Source organism: Homarus americanus, unplaced genomic scaffold, assembly GCF_018991925.1.
Source record: "Homarus americanus isolate GMGI-L3 unplaced genomic scaffold, GMGI_Hamer_2.0 scaffold56333, whole genome shotgun sequence".
Classification (NCBI taxonomy): Eukaryota; Metazoa; Arthropoda; class Malacostraca; order Decapoda; family Nephropidae; genus Homarus; species Homarus americanus.
The window spans coordinates 10,010,545-10,032,724 of record NW_024734940.1 but is presented as its reverse complement, the minus strand read 5'-3'; the positions used below and the strand labels follow the sequence as shown (position 1 = coordinate 10,032,724).

Here is a 22,180-nt window from a genome sequence, read left to right as displayed (position 1 = left end):
AGGTCTTTTGTGGGTGTTAAAGAAAACAATAACGTGAGACAGTCTCCAGCGATGACTATAATAATTTAAACTAACATTATCATTAGTAGGCAGCTACCAAACAGGGAGGTACTACCGCCTGGGAGGATATTGGAAGCATAATGTGTTGTCTAATGGTAGACCCTGCTGCTATATGGCATCACGAAAGTTGTGACCAAGTCCCAGGTTGCTGATCTGACTTTGTCTCCTTTACACACAGTCTTAAGTGTTTCTCTTACTATTGACAACACAACTTACTTCATATCTATCGTTTCTCACTCTTGATCTTTTTTTTTAATTTGCAATTATTATTATTATTATTATTATTATTATTATTATTATTATTATTATTATTATTATTATTATTATTATTATTATTATAATATCTTCGCCCCCCAAGCCCTAATGTGGGTCAGTGACCTGTGCTCGGGTGGGCTAATCCCCTAAAAAAAAAAAAAAAAATCAATATTTAACCTCCTATGGTAACGGTACGCTGGCAGGGTTTGCTGCCGCTTGCAACTGCTCGATGATGTTTATCTCAGCTCGGGTGTGTGAGTTTATCTACCAACAGAGTTTATCATTAACTCTTGATTAATTCTTGAATACATTTACCACGAGAGTTAACAATGAGGCTGTGTCTTGTATGTGCTGTTTAGTGCGACAATCAAAAGAAATTCAGATACTAACCTGGTTTTTAAATTCTAATTACTCTTGAGCCAACGTTATGTACTTCAATCAGTTAAAATTATTTACATGATAACTTTACTAATTCTGATCCACTGTTGATTAAATTATACAAGAAAACTGTTTATGCTGATGTATTACGTGTGTGAGTGATGCAGGAGCCCTACAACACAGGGGCTATACTCTGAGGGTCCAGCATCCAGGAATCTTTAATGAGACAGAGCCGTCGACAACCTCTTCTTCACCATGAATATTAGTATAGGTGTTTGTTTAATCAGTCAAGGTAATAATGTTTACCGTGTGTATCAATCAGTTAAGTTCACCTGCCTCATATACTTAACACTACACACCTGCCTCATATACTTAACACTACACACCTGTCTCATATACTTAACACTACACACCTGCCTCATATACTTAACACTACACACCTGCCTCATATACTTAACACTACACACCTGCTTCATATACTTAACACTACACACCTGCCTCATATACTTAACACTACACACCTGCCTCATACTTAACACTACACACCTGCCTCATATACTTAACACCTCACCTCATACTTAACACTACACACCTGCCTTATATATACACTGTATATACTTAACACTACACACCACTACACACCTGCCTTCTACACACCTGCCTCATATACTTAACACTACACCTGCCTTATATACTTAACACTACACACCTGCCTCATATACTTAACACTACACACCTGCCACATATATAACACTACACACCTGCCTCATATACTTAACACTACACACCTGCCTCATATACTTAACACTACACACCTGCCTCATAAACTTAACACTACACACCCCAACTTAACACTACACACCTGCTTCATATACTTAACACTACACACCTGCCTCATATACTTAACACTGCACACCTGCCTCATATACTTAACACTACACACTTGCCTCATATACTTAACACTACACACCTGCCTCATATACTTAACACTACACACCTGCCTCATATACTTAACACTACACACTAGATATGCTCCCTCCCTTTGTTAATGTCGTCATTAGTTAAACTCCCTCCCTCTGTTAATGGCGTCACTAGACTTGCTTCCGCCCTCTGTTAATGACTTCGCTCGAAATACTTTTCCATCTTATAATAATGCAACTCAAAGCAGTCCTCTATTTGTTAATGGTCACTAAATGCACTCTATTTGTTAATGACGTCACTCAATGCCCTCTTTGTTAATGACGTCACTCAAAGCAGTCCTCTATTTGTTAATGACGTCACTCAATGCCCTTTATTTCTTAATGACGTCACTCAATGCCCTCTATTTGTTAATGACGTCACTCAATGCCCTCAATTTGTTAATGACGTCACCCATAATGCTACCTCACCTTCCTAGTTATTAGTTCATTAAATCATGTTATATTTTCTCGTGTAATTGTACAGAGTATTTGACGTCTTCCTCCATTAAGAGACTTTGTATACATATTAACAGTACTTCATGATCAATGTTGTCTCCAGGTTGCTGTTCGGTGATACTTACATCAACACTTTTTATGGCATTACAGTATGTCAATATTTTCTAGGGCAGTCGTGAGATTGTCAAAAGTTTCGTTTTTAAAAGATGTTTTATACACATTATTTAGGTGTAATAAATGGCGGTGAATATGTACGCATGTAAAATGGTCTTCATTTATTTAGAAAAAAGTTGTAACATATTATTTACAACGAACAAGAAATGTAAAAATAGTTCACAAGTTACACACAAGTGAAGATTGAGTTTCCACCACCACGAGAGATGACAGGAAACAGGCGGAGAGCTTTCTGTGTATAGCTTAGCTAAGAGGATATCACAGCTGTGACGCGCGGAGGGGCATCTAACATAGGTATGAGAATAGTTTAAATGTAAAGATGAGGATAAATATGATATGACCTGAAAGGTATATGAGTAAAAATGTGTGTTGGGAGTCTTATAGGAAGACCCACCATGATATATCGGGAGACAAGAGATCCTTTCTGATGTGAGGCATAAAGTAGGTGTATAAAGTTTCCTAACGTGTAAGAGGCGTGTTATAGTGTCATATTACACACTGTGGTCATATACAGTGGCCACCAGCAGGATGTTTGCCACGTGTTTGTTTTCGTTCAACATCGTATCGGTCATCATACGACATCACTAGTGCATAGCTTTACTTTAGTGTGCCTGATAATGTCTTGTCACGGGTACACACTTAATACTGTTAACAGAGGTGAATTTGATCATTGTATCATCACGTAATGCTAAGCTTCACCCCATCGCTCAGTGTTACGTTATGTATGACCTGCATGACCTCGGCTGTCTCACTGGCCGACCTCGCCTCCACGCCTGATATGGTTCATGGGTTTGCAAGCTAGGAAGCGCTCGGAGAGGTCGCTGGTGGTCTTGGTGATGAACTTGAATTTATCCTCGGAGTCGGTGAAGACCTCTTTAAGGTTGGTCTGCCGCAGGAGCTCCGTCACGATATCGCTGTCACTGTGGTGGGGCATGCAACACGTCAACAACACGGACACAACAACAACATTGCAACTTATAAAAATAAACTAAAGATTTTGGAGCATCATGCTCAGACTCTCCCGATGCTGAGGTACTAGAGCACTGGGAGCCTCGCTCCTACACTAAGCTTAAAGTATCTACTAAATTATAAACATCACAACATTAATGTTACATAAATCTTCAGTTTCATTTAAATGACTTGTCTGAGAAAAATAAGAATATAATTACAGTAACTGTTATAATACGAAATAACGAAAGAAAATTATAAGAAACTTTTAATTAGACTTCAATGATATAAATTAACTTAAGGTTAAAATAAAGTTTACTGTAGTAGTAGTCTGGGCTGGTAAAGTAAACGTACAGTATATAGCTGGGTAATGAGTACACAATATAATCTGTGACTGGTACTAATAACTATGACAATATTAATGGCTGAAGTCCTCAAGTGTAGTAGGCAACTTCCAAACAGGGAGGTACTACCGCCTGTGAAGATATTGGAAGCATAATGTGTTGTCTAATGGTAGACCCTGCTGCCATATGGCATCACAAAAATTGTGACCAAGTTCCAGGTTGCTGATCTAACTTTCTACCTCATTTACACACAATTGCAGGGTCTCAATTGTTTCTCTTACTTTGACAACACAACATACAGGGGGTACATATACCGTCTCCCACTCATGAATTTTTTAATTTTTGCATTTATTTATTATATTATATTATGTATTATATATTATATTAATTTTTATTTAATATTTGTTTACAATTATTATTATTATTATTATTATTGTTATTATTATTATTATTATTATTATTATTATTATTATTATTATTGTTACCGCCACAGTAAGATAAGCTAGAAGAGAGAGAAAGAGAGGGATAACCATAATAAGATAAACTAGGCGAGAGAGAGAGAGAGAGGGGATGAGATGAGATAAGAGATATAGTGTTGACAACGAATTTACTGACCAATCTGCTGAGGTGTTTCAATACGAAAACATATGGCCCTCGCCTCCGGGCTGAGATTGCCCTCGAGGGTAGTCTACTGATTTCTACAGGACAGACAACACGTTGGTTCAGACCACTAGACCTTAAAACGTGAGTGATCGTGAAGTATTAGAATCTGCTAAGAAACTCTAAATAACTTTAATAAGTATATTTGTGTACTGCAATTTGATCATATTATACCAATTGTCTCCTGTATCAATAGTTATAACTTGCGAGTTATATTTAAGATGTTAACAGGCTATGTACTGTATATTGATTGTATTTCATAATATGTGTCCTGAGATAACAGCATTTGTTATATGAGAAATGTTCTTTAACAGGTTTTGACCGAATTATATGGTACGCGTCAACGTTGAGGGTTTATTTCTCCAGCAACAAACCAATAACGCTCCTATGAGCGTTAACAATTATTATTATTATTTGTTCGACCCCCAGGCCCTGATGTGGGTCATTGACCTGTGCCCCGGTGGGCTAATCCCATAAAAAAGTTCTTATGTTTCTTACTCGACTAAAAAGCAACAACACAAGCTAACTGACCAGCCCAGACGTGTTACTAAGCACACATGCCGTAGTGAGTGCCACAAGCAGCCAGGAATGGTAAACTTACATGGTAGGCGAGCTAACTGGGACGTTGTTCTCCTCCGACGAGTCGGTATACGTGTGGCGTCTGTCTCTGGCGGCTGTAACACAAACACTGAGGTTAGTTGACCGCTGGTGATGGGGGGAGTGTGCTTGAGATATCCAGAGATTACACCAAGCAAAATATACTTCTGGTTTATATTATTTTTTTATTTGTTTTTATTTACTGCTAAAGTGGAGAGCATTTGAGTACTATTGGTTATTGGAAGATTGGTGTTGATACGAAGGAATATTCAACATCGGAGATTATTAGGAGCTTTAAACTACCACGGAGTAGCCAAGATGAAGGACTCACCTGGGAGACCCCTGACGATCTTCGGGTTGTAGATCTTGGGGTCAGACACCATACGGACGAAGAAGGAGCGCTTAAACTCGAGGCTCTTCTTGTTCTTGCAGTCCAGCATTTTGAATACATCCTCGGTGTTCTCCTCTGCTTCTTTCTCCGCTTCCTCCTTCTCTTCCTTTGTCGCCTCCAACTGGAAAATGAAAATATTATAATGAATAAACGTTGTCTACTTATTTGTTTGTCTTACGCATAAAATTGACTCGTCAGTGTGGCCATAGTCGTTATAGTGTAAGAATATGGTGATACATTTCTTGCAAATTCAAAGTGGAAATCAAATTTTACATTACTTTTCACTGTTTCTTAATTTTTTTAAGTCTTACGTTAAAAAGTCTGCCTAAAATGATGTATTAGATACCAAACAGGGAGGTACTACCGCCTGGGAAGATATTGGAAGCATAATGTGTTTTCTAATGGTAGACCCTACTGCCATATGGCATCACGAAAATTGTGACCAAGTCCCAGGTTGCTGATCTGACTTTTTGCCTCATTTACACACAATTGCAGGGTCTCAATTGTTTCTCTTACTCTGACAACACAACATACATCTTGTATTTCGTTTCTCTCTCTTGATTTATTTTGTTCATTTTTGTGTTTACTTATTATTATTATTATTATTATTATTATTATTATTATTATTATTATTATTATTATTATTATTATTATTATTATTATTGTTATTATTGTTATTGTTATTATTGTTATTATTATTATATTTTCGCTCCCCCCCCCCCTTCCCCTCCCAGGCCCTGATGTGGGTCAATGACCTGTGCCCGGGTGGGCTAATTCCCGTAAAAAACAAAACAACAACTACAAGTCGAAGCCTCACCACTCTGAAAGACTCGAGCAATTACGAGACATACGTAACCAGAATGAAAAAAAATACAATAGTGTGGGAGAACTGAACTACAGTATGATGTAAACACTGGCATGATGGAGCCTACCTGATTCTTGTTGACAATCTCTGGTGTCTTGATGTCCTGGATGTTTGTAGCGAACTCTGTGATCACGTTCCAGGCGTAGTCTGTGGAGGAGAGATACAGTACTTCATGTTCCTTGTTTATATGATCAATAGATTAGGTGTTATTTATTAGCTTTGATGTGTGTTGTGGTCACTGGGAGGTGTATCAGTGCCAGCATAAAGAACACCAGACAGTTGTTGATTGGACCTAAACTCAAATACGTCTGTTCCTTAAAGTTCAAACGCTGACCAAAGTTTGGTTTTTAAAAAGTTTCAGACTGGAACTTTGACAATTATGCTTATTAGGTACTGGGAGTCTTGAGTCTTAAGTTCCACTTCTTCTAAGCAGCAATTTGTTTGTATTGACTGAGTATCAGGAAGACATTATTTCATGCTCTTAAAGATTGGTCCGGATTTTGTATACTCGTAATGTCAAAGAGAAAGTGTGAACAGGAACTCACCAATATCGGCGTCAGTCGCAGTCTGTCTGCAGACACAGAAGCGGATGACGTATCTGTCGTTGAGGGAGGCGGGGACCATGTGCAGCTTCCCCGACGCGTTGATCGTCGACAGCAACTTCTGGTTGATTTCGTTAGATCCCCGCAGTCTGTGGCCACACACAGGCACAGTTAGTTTAAGTTGCTCTAGTATTTTATAAAATGGCTTGTTGGAATTTAATATATGTTATTGCATCACATGAGAAACACTGAAAATGGCGACGAAGGAACCTTTGTTAGTGAAAACAATCCTACACATCTGAGGTTCACAACGGAAAATCCCTATTACAAGCAAGTGCGAGAACTCACCTGAAGCAGACGAGACCGAGGTGTACAGGGCTGGCCACCTCGAACCTAGGCTCCTTCTTGACATGAGCCTCAAATTTCTTGGCGAGGCGGCAGTGCTCACGGATGTACCGCTGTAGACCTTCAACCCCAAAGGAGCGGATCACGAACCACAGCTTGAGGGCTCGGAATCGTCGACTGAGAGGGATGCCCCAGTGCTGCACACACAACAAACACACATTATTAACACAACTATACAACGGCAATAAAAAACTATCCAATCAGATTAAAAAAAAGTAACTGTACGTTTTGAACATTTAAAGTGACCAACAAATTCTCATAAGGAAAGTAAAAGTGAATCATGTGTTGCTCCATAAACTGCCCGTGTTACCAACGTCTTCACTGAGTTTGTTGTGTCGAGGCTGTTTAGTAGTAACAAACGACGAGAGAAAATACAAAGAGAGAGAAAGACTGTTTGTAACTGTAACTCACCCTGTAGTCGATGGATTTATCGGAGAAGGAGTGCTGTAGGTAGAGTGGGTCCACCACCAGCGCCTGCGTCAGTCGGAACCTGTCCTTCACCCTGTGGCACAAACACACACTAGTTACCAAGGGAACTATACATATGATGGCGATATTACAGTGGATAAACAGAAGGAAAGGTGAACCATTGGGCACCAGGTGAACTGTTTCTAAGACAACAATACAAGGCAAACAAAATTATTCTTTACGTGACAAAAGATCCCCCCAAAACAGGTTACTTTTACTGCGGATAAACCTCAATTTAGTATAAGTTTTGATGATACTCTAATCGTCCCTGACAGAGGCGACACATGAGGCAGTCGTCTACTTACCACATGAGTGAACAGTCGAAGTTGGTCAGCATAAACTTGTTGGGGTTGAAGTTGAAGGAGGAGGCGTACTGCAGGATACAGAAACAAGTTATTAATTTGGTTTATGAAATTGAAGTTTGTCTTTGTGTGGGTGCTCTTCGCTCACAATTTGATAACTTTAACATTCTTGAATATTATGGCTATCTTATTAACCTTAAGTGGAATAAAGCAATATTTTGTGTTTACTTATGTTAGAATAATTACGAGTTAAACTGGTTTTCGTATACCAAATCATCTTTGTTGAGGTAGATAGATAGATAGAGATTGATTGGTAAATGCTAGATTGCTAAAGATTGGCTATATATGATCATGATGCTTCAGTAATGTATGTGTGTGTGTGTGTGTGTGTGTGTGTGTGTGTGTGTGTGTGTGTGTGTGTGTGTGTGTGTGAAGGTATAGTAACTCACCTCAATACCCTTCATAGGTCCTCTCAGCTCGGGACAGATGAAGGAGTTGCCACCGTAAGCACCGTCAACATGCAGCCACGCCCCGTACTCTGCACACACGGGACCTACAACACCAAAACAACACTCGTCAAAAAATTATCTTATGAATTTGTAGAGATTCTTGGCTTACAAAAATATTATAAATACAAAGGGAATATTTATATACGGTATAAAGGCGTAGAGGTGCTATATAACAGGTGTACCGTATATAGTATTTTGAAGGCAGAATCATAACATAGAAGAATAAACATTTTAGAGGACATACCGATCTCAGCTACGTTATCGAAGGAGCAGCACGAGGTGGTGCCCAAGGTTGTCTCGACGTAGAAGGGGATGAGACCCATGGCACGGTCCTCCTCCATTACCTGTAGGGGAGAAGCACAAGGGGAAGGGGGGGGCGTTAAGTCACGTCAGGTGTAGAGGGTGCCAAGGGGAGGGGTAAGGGTATATAGGGGTAATAATATATGGTAAAAATCTAAGACAAACTAAAATTAACTTGTACCATTAAGTTCAAGAACATTGGCGAATGTTGTAAAGAAACGAGCTGTAAAGACGATAGGATGTTTTGTATAAGATTAAAGAACTGAAAAAGTGTTTTGTAAGTGAGTTTGTAAGTTAGTGAGGTAAAAGTACTTCTCTAGTGATCCACCTCCGGGCTGGGTATAGTAACTTTATCTTCCGTGTTTCTGTCTCCCCCGAAACACAAATTGCGTTTCATTCATGTTTATTGGTTTACCGCCGATATCCTAAGTTACTCTGTCTGTTGCTGCAAGAAGGAGTAACTTGTACAGCAGGAACTATCTAAGAGTAGTATCTGGGAGACCTTATTGGGTTCCCGAGTCTTGGCTGAAAGTGTTGAAACTACCAAGAGATTTATAAGAAAACTTTAGCTATGAAAAAGAATGAATGTGTGTTTGATATCCCGAAGAAAACTTAAGATTAAATGAGTGTAGTTGTATGTGAGCAGTGAGTGATTTTTTTTCCAACTAATTTTCCAGATCCTGTAGAAGGTCATTAAGCAGTGGAAGATGTTGTGTTGAAACAGTAATGCGACTTAATTATGTACATTATTCTTAAATAATGTTTATGTATGTCATTTTGGAATATGTTTGTATTTACACAAGTATCTGTGTCTGTGTTTGTAGCTGTACAGGTAATTGTACCAACCTTTACCTGTACTTTTATCTGTGACTGTTTTCTATACTTTCGCTGTACATGTAAACTGACATACACTTGTACCTGTTCTGTCACTGTTTTCAATGTGGAAATTAGCCAACATAAGGCTGGACAGGTGAAGGGAAGGGGTTCTTACCTGCTGGAGGGTGGAGCCTCTCAGGCTCTGGTTCTCATCGGGTTCCAGGATCCTTAGCCTGACGAAGGCCATCATGGCGGCCTTCTCGACACATGAATGTGCCTCCTTGCTACAGTAAGCCATCATCTTTGAGAGCAGGACGCCCTCCTCCACAAACGGGTGTTGCTTCTTCAGCTGACGGATGGTGTGGGCGCGGGCGGCCAGGAGCGACACAAGCACACACTCAGACGCCGAGCCCTGTCAAGTAACAACATTATCCAGTTTAATACGGCGGTCATGCACAGTACATCATTATTCTTTACAAGGTGTACACTAGTTGAGATAACGACATAGTAAATGATGACAAATATAGGGCAGTTTTGTTCCAGAAATTTGGCAAAAGTTGGGATAACTGATGCCGTACGATGTGACGTCAAGTTGCACCATTTATTTTGAAGACTATCATCATGGCATCACTGATCAGTGGTGTGATGGCTACACACATCACACCTTCAGCCATCACCCGCCACCAAGTGAAGTCCTATGACAAGAGGTGTCAACGTGGCTCACATGTTGCAAGTTTTTCTGGTGCTGACAAAAGTCATCAGTAACAAGATACACAATAAAGTACTGGGTGAGGAGAACATGGCGCAGGAGTATAAGGGGATTATCACCCTCCAACTTTAACACAAATCGCTCCTCTGATGCTCTGAGTCGCCTCGATTAACTCTCAAGACGATAATATATCTTGGTGACGCTCACTCACCTGTACTTCCTCCCCCACCTGGCACAGCTTTCACGTGGCTGAGTTATAAGTCGCGGTTGTCGCCAAAGTTCAGCGTGAGACCGGCCATTGTTGGCTGGTAATGGCCACATCGATTTCTTATGTGTTGGCGCGCACGAGCGAAAGAGAGAGAGAGGGAGTCCCTCTCGCTTATAAACTTTGCCATTCACAGCAGCCAGTGCGGCTAGTAGAGTACCAATGGGGGTAGGGAGTTGTGGACCTCTGATGGATGGGGGAGGGAGACTTTGATGGGCAGGGGGAGACACTCACGGGGCTTCTTATTGATAAGAAGGGGACTGTTGGTCCTGTGATAAGTTGTGAATGTGCTCTTGGGAGGATTGATAAAGTATGTCTGCAAATATTTCATATTCCTTCGCACTATGTGATACTGTAACGCAAATATTTCATATTCCTTAGCACTATGTGATCCTGTAACGCCCTCTTCGTCTACCGAGTTCTCTTAATAAAAAGGCGAAGAAAAACTATGACCTATTATATGGAGAAATGATATTCTCCGGATTCCGTAAAAAGACTTGACCCTCACCTGTATGACTCCTCCGCCCTTGCTGTTCTCGCTGAAGGAGAGGAATTCTTCTGGGAGACCCACCATCTTGCCTGTAGGGTACAGAGACGTGTGTTATAATTCCTGTTGACTCATAAACACTAAAGTTACAAAATTATATCAAAATACACTTTTTTTTCTCCAAGAGGTAATGGCTTAAGAAATGACTTTAGGTGTGTTATACGAAGCGATTATAGAAAGTTTATGAAGAACAAGTAGAGGAGGTGAAGTGATGGACGACTTACCCAGCCAGTCTAGGACGATGGTCTCCAACTCGGTGCAGGCAGGACTCGCGGCCCATGAGAAACCAATGCAGCCGAGACCGTCACTCAGCATGTCCCCGAGGATGCTGGGGTAAGAGTTGCCTGAGGGGAAGTACGCGTGGAACCTTGGGTGCTGCCAGTGAGTAACCTGACGGAGGAACACAAGAACTAATTGAAATAAATGTGAGATAACTACTCTTAACTATTGTATATGAATGATGCTAATATTAACTCTAGCTACATTATATATGATTGGGAGTCCATGTGTTTGGTACTGGTAATATACAGTATATATATATATGTGGTGGTGTATTATGTGTTAAGAGCTTACCCCTGGCATGATCTTGTCCTCGACGTCTTTCATGATGTCATCCCACTGTTCTGGTCGTTGTGGGGCCTCTAGGGGTACCAGGTCCTTGAGGTAACCGGGCTCGATGGCTGGAGTGACCCGCCTGTTCTCGATGGTGTCTAGATAGTCGGCGATGTAGTCCACCATCTCCTTCCCCCGCTTCCGGAACTCTTCTGAATCCATACCTTCTGTCTCCGTCTTGCTGGTGGTGGTGTCGTTGTTGTTGGTGGTGGTGGGGAGTAGTGGTGCAGGGATCATGCTGGTGGTAGTGGTGGTTGCTGATGTAGGTATGATGGTGGTAGTGACGATGGTATTTGCTGTGGTAGAGATGCTTCTGTTTATTGTTGTTGAAGTTATAAATACTATGATTTTCTGTGATGAGAGATGTAGGTATGTGAGTCTGTATCACTTGTTCAACAGCGGCTTGTATATGCCCTCGTGGTCTTCGTTGTTGCGGTACAAAACACGATATTTCCTTTTACCTGTTGGGAGAAATTAAGATAATTATTATTGGCTTTACTAACGTCATAGACATATTAGTTATTATATACAAATTTAATAACAAAAAAATCTGTTTTAGAAAATCCTGAGGGAGTTGTAGCCGGATAATTGGCCGAAGTTATTACCACCAACGCCATGGAAAATAAGTGGATGGACAAGAGACAAGTCGAGACAGACACGTAGCGCCATCTTCGTGTGGGAATGCTGACTATCCCTGATGGTAGGAGGGGGGGGGGGAGAGTGTACCCTGAGCTGGGAGAGTGGGAGGACGGGTGAGGAGTAGTAAGAAGGGGGGTGTGTGGGTGGGTGAAGAGTAGGTACGGGAATAGGGTTATATAAGGAGAATACAGGGTTGGGGGGGGGTGTCAGGAGGAGAGAGGAGGAAGAGGGTCAGTAGGGTAGAATGTCCTCCCGAGGTCAAGCTTAACATACCAGACAATATATGACATTCTTCACCGTAATCCACTTTTTATCCCTCGCCGCCAAGTCTTGGGACTCAGATGGCAGTAAAGGAATATTTATCCCCTGTTTGTCCGTCCGTGAATGTTTCTCGTATTTTGAAATTTTCGAAAAAGTATAAAAAAAAATTGACAATTATGCAAAAACAAAGTTATGTGATGCTCTTTGCACCAAGTACCTCCAAGACCAAGAGGACTCCAGGCACTTGAGGCTTCTACCATCCAGTGACCTCCTGTAGCCCTTATTTAGTGTGTGAAGTGGCAGGGTAGGGTAAGAGGGGTAAGGGATTAGGTCTTCTGGGTAGATATTGAAAATGGAGCGTCATTGCCTCTATGTAAGTCGGGGGAAGGGGGGAAGAAGAAGCGACGCCTCTCTCTTCCCCCACTTCCTCCTCCTCCCCCCCGTCATATCCCTCCGTGTGGCTGCCTCCAACAATGAGACGCGTGCCGGGAATTCTCAGCCCTCAGGAATTCTCACTCCTGTATAAGATATGGACTCCCGACCTCCATTCCCACCCACCTCATCAAATCGCCTACACACCCCCAATGGCTTAAATCTGGTGTTGGCTCTATTGGACATTTTTCTTGCCGCCGCCTCCACTTTTTGATGTGACGCTCTACCTTTTATGTGTGTGTGTGTGTGTGTGTGTGTGTGTGTGTGTGCGTGTGTGTGTGTGTGTGTGTGTGTGACTTGGGGAACTGGATAAAAGGATGAATGGATCTGTTGGTTAGGTTAGGTGACTTTGTGCATTTTGGTGATGTATTGAGTGGGTGGGTGTGAGGCTGGGTGGTGGGGGTGTGGGTGTGAGGCTGGGTGGTGTGGGTGTGGGCGGAGGAAGAGAATGTAATAGAGGACTTCTGGAATCTTTCACTGCCTCTAAATTGATTTTCATTGTGGTAAAACGCAGCTCACATTTCCATCTCCCACTGAGGTCCGCGGCTTTTTTTCTTAAGAGAGAGAGAGGGGAAGGATGGGAGAGGGAAAGAAAGAGAGAGAGGGAGGGTGGGAGAGGGAGAGAGGGGAGAAAATGAGAGGGGGAGAGAGAGCATGTGTAGGAGGATTCATACTCTAGATATTTATAGCGAAAATTGTTGGACCATTAAGAGACATAATTTAGGTGTGTCTGCGTGTCTCTGTGTACGTGTGTCTGTGTACGTGTGTCTGTGTGTGTGTATTTGATATGCATATTTACACAGTCATAAATATAATACCTCACTAATGACTTTTTCGGGATTAATCTCATAAACACCGGACATATTTTTTTTTTTGCTTTACACACTAGTTGTAATGTAAATATAACATGAATTAACATATAACATTACTGGGGATAAATCATGTTTAGTCATAGAGGATAGAGTCAGTTCTATCATTGTGTTCAGCAGACGGTGATAACAGCTCTAACATGTATAGATATTTTGTGATTTTTTTTTCTCCATCTGACAAAATTTCGTGGATGCCAGAAACTTTGGCGTGGGGGGAAGGGTGAGGTCGGGCATGGAGGGGTGGGGGGAAGGGTGAGGTTGGGCGTGGAGGGTGAGGTTGGGCGTGGTGGGTGAGGCCAGGCGTGCAGGGTGAGATATAAATGTAGGGCCAGGCCGGGCATTTCATCACCACTTAACCTCATCACTACCACTACCACCACCACCACCACCACCACCACTACCACTACCACTACCACTACCACCACCACCACCACTCACTTCACTACCACTACCACCACCACCACTTCTCCAGGAATTTCACCGATTTTTTTTAATTAACAGAGGATAACAAGACCGCCGATAGGCATAGAAGCATAATCCACTCGTATGCGGGTTTGATGTGTGATGATTGGTCCTCGCCGAGTGTCTGGTCTGGTGAGTTTAGCTGAGTGTAAGTCAAGTGTTGGTGTAGACATAAGAACAGTCTTTGGTTAGGTTAGGTTGGTACATCATAGAGAGAGAGAGAGCCACTTGACACTAATTACCAACTAAAAAATTATCTTGTTTCTCACACGATACATCTGATCTCCGGGGCTTGAAATATTCACCTAAATTATAAATTATACTTTTCCTGACAATCAGTACACAGCCCCCCAGGCTCACCCGGGTGCGACGGTAAACATGACGTCATCAACCCTACATTTACCAGGTAGGCTCGTAGGTATGACGTCATTACCCCGGGGGCGTATAGGATCGTTACCATAATGACATCACTGGCAGTAAACAGCTGATGGCTAGTGATCCAAACCTCAGCTGTATTTGGACACTTGGGTAATATTTTCGTTTTTCTGATATGAGTAAAATTAATATGTGGATTTACTTAATGAATTATGTAAAGTATAACGTGTAGATTAAACCTCTGATTAATTTAACCTCTGGAAAATAGTGTAGCTCTTTTATTGAGATTTGTGCTTGTATCTGTAATATTATCCACACCTATACTTTAATATGTACCTTAACTTGTATATGTACTTGTTCCATACCTAAACATATACCTGTATCAGTAAAAAAAAAAACTTACCTGTGTGTGAACTTCTGTACCTGTAATTTTCGTCACTAATTAATAAAACGAAATGAAGTAAGGTGACGGAGGCGCGGCAGAGCGAGACAGACAGACCTTTGATTGTCAGGTATGGTCTCACGATCAATATTTTACCTGGAAAAATAGTAGTATTGTACGAGAGACCGAGTGTAGTGGGTGTAGTGAGGAGTATTCAGTGTAGGTGTGGGTGAGGTCCTGTTCAGTGTAGGTGAGGGTGAGGTCCTGTTCAGTGTAGGTGTGGGTGAGGTCCTGTTCAGTGTAGGTGTGGGTGAGGTCCTGTTCAGTGTAGGTGTGGGTGAGGTCCTGTTCTGTTCAGGTGTAGGTGTGGGTGAGGTCCTGTTCAGTGTAGGTGTGGGTGAGGTCCTGTTCAGTGTAGGTGTGGGTGAGGTCCTGTTCAGTGGAGGTATTAGGTTCGTAGGGAAAGGTGGGATGGGGAGAGGAGTGGTAGGGAGAATGGAGAAGATGGGTAGGGGGCGGAGGTCTGTAGTAGGGAGAGTCAGACGATGGTTGTGGGAGGGGGGGTGAGGCAGAAGACCGGGGAAGTGTGGGTTGATGTCGTTGTGATCTGCTGCCAGTGGCCAGGTCCGCTCTCGCCTCTCTTTAATGAGTCTGTCAGAGCCAGGCCGTCCCCCTCCACCTTGTCCTCCTCCCCCGTCCTCCACCTCCCCAGCCTGTCCTCCACCTCCCCTAGTCCGTCCTCCACCTCCCCAGCCTGTCCTCCACCTCCCCTAGTCCGTCCTCCACCTCCCCAGCCTGTCCTCCACCTCCCCTAGTCCGTCCTCCACCTCCCAGCCTGTCCTCCACCTCCCCAGCCTGTCCACCTCCAGCCTGTCCTCCCCAGCCTGTCCTCCACCTCCCAGCCTGTCCTCCACCTCTCCAGCCTGTCCTCCACCTCCCCAGCCTGTCCTCCACCTCTCCAGCCTGTCCTCCACCTCCCCAGCCTGTCCTCCACCTCCCCAGCCTGTCCTCCACCTCTCCAGCCTGTCCTCCACCTCCCCAGCCTGTCCTCCACCTCACAGTCCTTAGACAAACACCTGCCCCCATCCTCCCCCCAGCCTCAGGTAAGGTCATTGCCTCGCAGTGTGACCTCCACCTACAATGCCTCGTATATATTCCATAAGTCTCTTCTAATGCAACCAAGATGGATCGTATAAGAGCAAGATTTCATCGCCACGGTCTCTTACAAGTTGCCATCTGTTGCCGTATTCTGAGAGTTTACCGACAGTTTCACCGCATTGTGTCTCTTATAAATCAAGTTATGAATGTGGGTGAAAAGGAGAATCTCACGAGAGACTTTTCTATATGTGAATGAATGTTTATTCCATCTTTGATTTACTGTAGTATCAGAGTCAGAGTACTATGAGTGGTGGACGTAACGCAACAGATAAATACAGAAGGTCGATCTATCATGACCTTCGCTTGGATGTGGGTGCCCTTCCGTCCTTCCCCGGTGTAGTATTTAGTAACCTTCCTCCCGGGTTTCGGAGGTTTCGCCACGTTCCTAACACCCGCCCCTTCCTCCCACCGATCCACTTCCTCGCCTTCCTCAACAGCCGCGAGAATCATCCGGTAGGTGTGGGGCGGGGGGAGATGGTCTCGAGCGCTCTCCTCTCTCCGCACGGATAAACTTTTCCCTTTTCCGGCCCAACAACTATAAATCTTATCAAGCTGAAGGAGCCGTGGTCGTCTTTTAGGTTTGTGCCGGCGCTGTGCTTGTTGAGGGGAGGAAGCGGGCGCTGGTTTTCCTCTCAGTGGTGCTGTTAAGCCTAGCGGTCGTCAGATGGTTGAGAGGTAACAAGGGCCATCAAGTTAACCTTGGCATAGTGCTATGTTACATCACACCCGGCTGCCATTACTACCACCACTACCAACATTACCACCACTACCAACATTACCACCACTACCATCATTACCACCATCACAGCGCTAAATATCATCACAATTTTCACCATTACAATCTATATCACCATGTCATCACCACCACCACCATTACAAGCATATTGTTATCACCACTCTCACCACCACCACCACGCGCGCCAACTTCTCAACACCCACACACTACACCTCTTCGGTCTACTGTTACAGAGTGATTAGCGGCCAAACATATCCAGCTAGACTTAAAGTTCCGAGTAGAATTATACCGTTGGCACCACTGTTACCCCGAGGCCTGAAGGGTAGCGTGTGGTGGTGCTGTGATGGTGGTATTGCTGTTGGTAAGGGTGGTGTGATGGTGGTAGTGGTGGTGTGATGGTGTTGATGGTAGTGTGATGTTGGTGGTAGTGTGGTATTGGTGATGATGGTAATAATGGTGGTGAGTGGAAAGTAGGAGAGGGAGATAGGGAGGAAAGAAGGAGACGAAGAATGGGAAGATAAACAGGAAAATGAGGGAAGTATGATAAATTAGTAGTGTAGATGAAAGAGGGAGGCAGTGAAGTGAGGGGAGGGGGTGATAGGTGGTGCAGGTGAAGCAACAGGTGGTTGAGAGCGGGTAGGTGAGGAGTAAGGGGGGGGGGTGAGGTAAGGGAGGAATACAGCGATAATAGAAGTTCGGGTAATATTAATACTTTTGTAGTTTTTAGTTGACTACAGTATGAAAGTAGACGGTACAGTACCTTTAAGACGTATATACCTACAAAACTACAAAGGGAATAGATACCAAGCATTAGAGTTTACTGTCAGCATACCTTTAAAATGCTAAACAATACAATCCGAAAATTTCCTAAAATGATTGACGTTTTGTGGTGTTTTACGCTACTCTCCCTCACCACACAGCCAGGAGATGATCCACTCGTGTACCCCAGCAGCCCAGACAGGATCCTGAAATAACTCGTCTTTCTCCTGTGTGTGTGGAGGGGACTCGTGTGTCAGGTGTGGGGGTAGCTGCCACGGCCCACTAAAATTAAACAAATAATTCATGAACTAGACGACGTCATCTACCACCACCACCACCACTCAGCTGATCAATACCTGCTGGTGTTTGAATTATCTCACCTTTATTACCCAGTCAGCTTGTTTTTACCTGGACATTATTTGCTTCCTAAAGTTCAATTGTTAGCGGATTGAAAGTCAAGCCCATGATGTCACGTGTTACCTCATGAAATTTATCTGATATAAATTCTTGAGACGAGAAACATAAGTCGTAATTGTTGTGTTATCTATTAATGAAACTTTGGTGAAGGTAAATTAGAAATCACAATTGTTCGTTTTTTTTCTTGCCTAAACGTCACGTAATGTTGTTTTAGTACCTGTTCGTGAATATAATAGAACGCGGACGAGAGAAAACCTTTTAAAAGGTTAAACAAAACTTGCAGCTTTTAACACAGGTGAAGGGTCTTGCTAACACTGCTTACAGCTCCTGAGTCAATTGTAATGTTGTCTCGAGAACATTCATTACTTCACCGCTGTTACTCAAAACGTCTCGGTTATTTTCGCTAAATCCCTTACGGTAACAGAAGTTTTGTATTAATTCTATTCTCAACTACGAATTAAGTTTGTTTTACATTCAACATAAATACTTCCACCTGTTAAGTATCTTACCAGTCTGTCAGTTACACGAATATTAATGTAATATATGTAAAATTATGTGAATGAGTATAAATGTTACATATGCAATACACATTTCTCTTACAACATTGTGTACACACGTAAAGCGAAGAACAAGCGACCACAGGTGACGCTCCACACACAAACACATCACAGGCAAGACTCAACGTTGATAGTGTCTTCGCAATCTAAGTGTATGTCAACAGTGGCGAAAACGTTGTCTGTCTGTTTGTCTGTCTGGCTCTTATGGGTGAGGTTCATCAGAGCTCATGACCCTCACAGTTCATGACTATAAGACCCCTTACAGTTCATGACTATAAGACCCCTCACGGTTCATGACTATAAGACCCCTCAGTTCATGACTATAAGACCCCTCACGGTTCATGACTATAAGACCCCTCACGGTTCATGACTATAAGACCCTCACAGTTCATGACTATAAGACCCTCACAGTTCATGACTATAAGACCCCTCACAGTTCATGACTATCACAGTTCATGACTATAAGACCCCTCACGGTTCATGACTATAAGACCCTCACAGTTCATGACTATAGACCCCTCACGGTTCATAAGACCCCTCACGGTTCATGACATAAGACCCTCACAGTTCATGACTATAAGACCCCTCACGGTTCATGACTATAAGACCCTCACGGTTCATGACTATAAGACCCTCACAGTTCATGACTATAAGACCCTCACAGACTATCCCTCACAGTTCATGACTATAAGACCCCTCACAGTTCATGACTATAAGACCCTCACAGTTCATGACTATAAGACCCCTCACAGTTCATGACTATAAGACCCCTCACAGTTCATGACTATAAGACCCTCACAGTTCATGACTATAAGACCCCTCACAGTTCATTACTATAAGACCTTCACAGTTCATGACTATAAGACCCTCATCTGTCTCAGTAGATCCTCACTGAAGCTACCTGAATACACCGAAGGAGACGCGGCTGGGGGCTGCAGTTGATACTGTTTCAGTGGGAGTTAGTGTGACATGCGACCTTTGCGACAGTGTGTGCCGTCCGTGAATTAGGCGTTGATGAGACGCACTAATTTTTCTGGATGCTGGAAAATTGGGGTCACATAGTTCAGGTCATGGCGGGTCTTTATGTACGCTACGTTTTCGCAATAGGAGGCACTTCTGGAAACTGTGTAGGTGGGTGAAGGTTCTGTATGTGTGTGCGTATAATTCACACCCGAAGGACCTTGGAGTGGGAGAAGGGAGTGGAAGGGGCGTAAACTCTGCTTGCGTTGTGTTAACCCAAGATTCTCCAAAGTTTACACTGTGGGAACGTATATCTAAGCTACCTCACTTAATGTTTCCAGCAGAAGTATGAGACTTGATTACTAGTTAAGGTAGAAAATTGACCTTGACGTATCTTTCGACGTATATGAATAGAGACAAATTAATGTTTCTTGTTATTATTTTGTTGTTGTTTCTCATTGTGTCTTCGTGAATACTGCCCATCAGAGGAGGAGAGTGGCAATTATCGTAACCTGGAGCGACTATTACACACCTCCTGCAAGTGATACCTGTTATTACAACACTTATCTACAACACTGTTACTACAACACTATCATCTACATCACTGTTATCTACAACACTGTTACTACAACACACGAGAGTTACTACAAACAGCAACTATAAACATCCATTCATTAAAATTAAGAAACCCTGTTTAGAACCCTAGACTGGCCGTGTTCTGACTCAGAGTTAGACTAGTTCACCTTCGCTGCTGCTGAGTAATACCGAGTAGCGTCTGTGTGTTAGGGCTGGAGTGTACGGTACGTGGGTAAGCAATACTCATCTGATGCTTCCTGATTTTTTATTTATTTATTTTTTTTGTCGTTTGAGTTTTTAATTTTAAACGATTATTATGTTTTTAATATTTTTTCCTTTTTATTTTGCTTAGTTCTTAGTTATATTACATTTGATTGTGATAGATGGAATATTATTAAATGACTAGTATAGAATTTTTTGTTTAGTAAGTGAAGCGAGGTTTAGAAGTTCCAGGTGACATTTATTGATTCAGAGATAAGTTAAAAATAACAGACACCGATTGTGTTATATCTGTCTGTAGTGTTGTGGGCCGCCCGTGTCTCTTTATCGGAGTCAAACTGTTTCCCTTCCCTGGTCAATAACATTTGCTTGCGTGATTGATGGCTTATTGTCTTTCGTTATTGGTCTGGGACTGTCGGAATTTTTCACATAATATTTGCTATTTTGCCCGGTTGTGGGTGAAGAAGAATTTTTTTCTCGCTTGATATCTACAGTACACACACACACACACACACATGGAATTTGCCATCGCAATTAGTCCATATCATTAAGCTTTATAAGAAGAAGTTATTTTCTACAATATTTACTTTATATTAACATAAAAGTTTTACAAAGAAAAGTAAACGTAAAGTTGTGGGGTGATAAGTCAGCACTATAACAACCTCAACTGGCCAAACATTACATGACCTTAACCTTGACTTCTATGAACTTAGTTCCAGCCGCTTAATTAACAAAGTGATTATATAATACACTTTAAATACTTACACGTAGAATATTGTCGTATGGTTGCTCTTTAAGAATAAATTGTCCTGGTGCAGAGTTAGAAAGGTCGTAGCGGTTGCACACACACACGCGTACGAACGGAGGGAGACCACTGTTTGCCGCGTCGGCCAAGAGTGAGAGAAGAGACCGCCACGCGCCCCTTTATAAGAGCTGCCATTTCCGTCTCTCACTGGGTGTGTGAGCCGGACTGGCCAGCTGATTGGCTGGCTGACTTAGTCTACTGGGATGCCCACTAGCTGAACTCGTGCGTCACGAATTGTTTTTCACCTCATTATGGGTAAACTTTTGGTCGAGTGAGTAAAGTGTGCCTTAAGTTTATTGATTTTTTGTTTTATCGACCCAGAGGAGTAGTTATGATAGTTGTACTTTTAACCAACACATTTATGCTACAAAATATATCACCACACGCTCTGTGGTCATTATTATTATTATTATTATTATTATTATTATTATTGGTGTTATTGTTGTTGTTGTTGTTGTTGTTATTATTATTATTATTATTATTATTATTATTATTATTATTATTATTATTATTATTATTATTATTATTATTATTATTATTATTATTATTATTATTATTATTATTATTATTATTATTATTATTGTTGTTGTTGTTAGTATTGTTGTTGTTATTGTTGTTATTATTATTATTATTATTATTATTATTATTATTGTTGTTGTTGTTGTTATTATTGTTATTGTTATTGTTATTATTAGTATTGTTGTTGTTATTGTTGTTATTGTTTTTATTATTATTAGTAGTAGTATTGTTGTTGTTATTGTTATTATTATTACGTATTATTATTAGTATTATTATTAGTATTGTTGTTATTGTTATTGTTATTATTATTGTTGTTGTTATTGTTATTGTTATTATTATTATTATTATTGTTGTTGTTTATTTATTATTATTATTGTTGTATATTTATTATTATTATTATTGTTTGGGGGACCGGTGGTAGAAGCGGTACCGTTCTTGCCTCGCAAGCGAGATGTCACGGGTTCGATTCCCGGGCCGGTGGAAGTTGTTTGG

At 41.8% G+C, this 22,180-nt stretch overlaps 1 protein-coding gene across 1 annotated transcript; it reads right to left on the bottom strand.

Annotated features, from left to right (window-relative positions):
* Nucleotides 1-2,356: 2,356 nt before the first annotated feature.
* On the bottom strand, nucleotides 2,357-21,275 carry LOC121870628 (aromatic-L-amino-acid decarboxylase-like). Its single transcript, XM_042372488.1, has 15 exons — nucleotides 21,130-21,275; nucleotides 11,524-12,023; nucleotides 11,175-11,340; nucleotides 10,912-10,982; nucleotides 9,605-9,841; nucleotides 8,558-8,657; nucleotides 8,254-8,357; nucleotides 7,808-7,875; nucleotides 7,446-7,536; nucleotides 6,978-7,171; nucleotides 6,633-6,778; nucleotides 6,155-6,234; nucleotides 5,163-5,343; nucleotides 4,836-4,908; nucleotides 2,357-3,202 (listed from the first exon to the last, which is right to left on the bottom strand). Exons 2-15 carry the CDS (start codon nucleotides 11,797-11,799, stop codon nucleotides 3,031-3,033), a joined length of 1,959 nt encoding a protein of 652 aa, XP_042228422.1. The 5' UTR covers nucleotides 11,800-12,023; nucleotides 21,130-21,275; the 3' UTR covers nucleotides 2,357-3,030.
* Nucleotides 21,276-22,180: the final 905 nt, after the last annotated feature.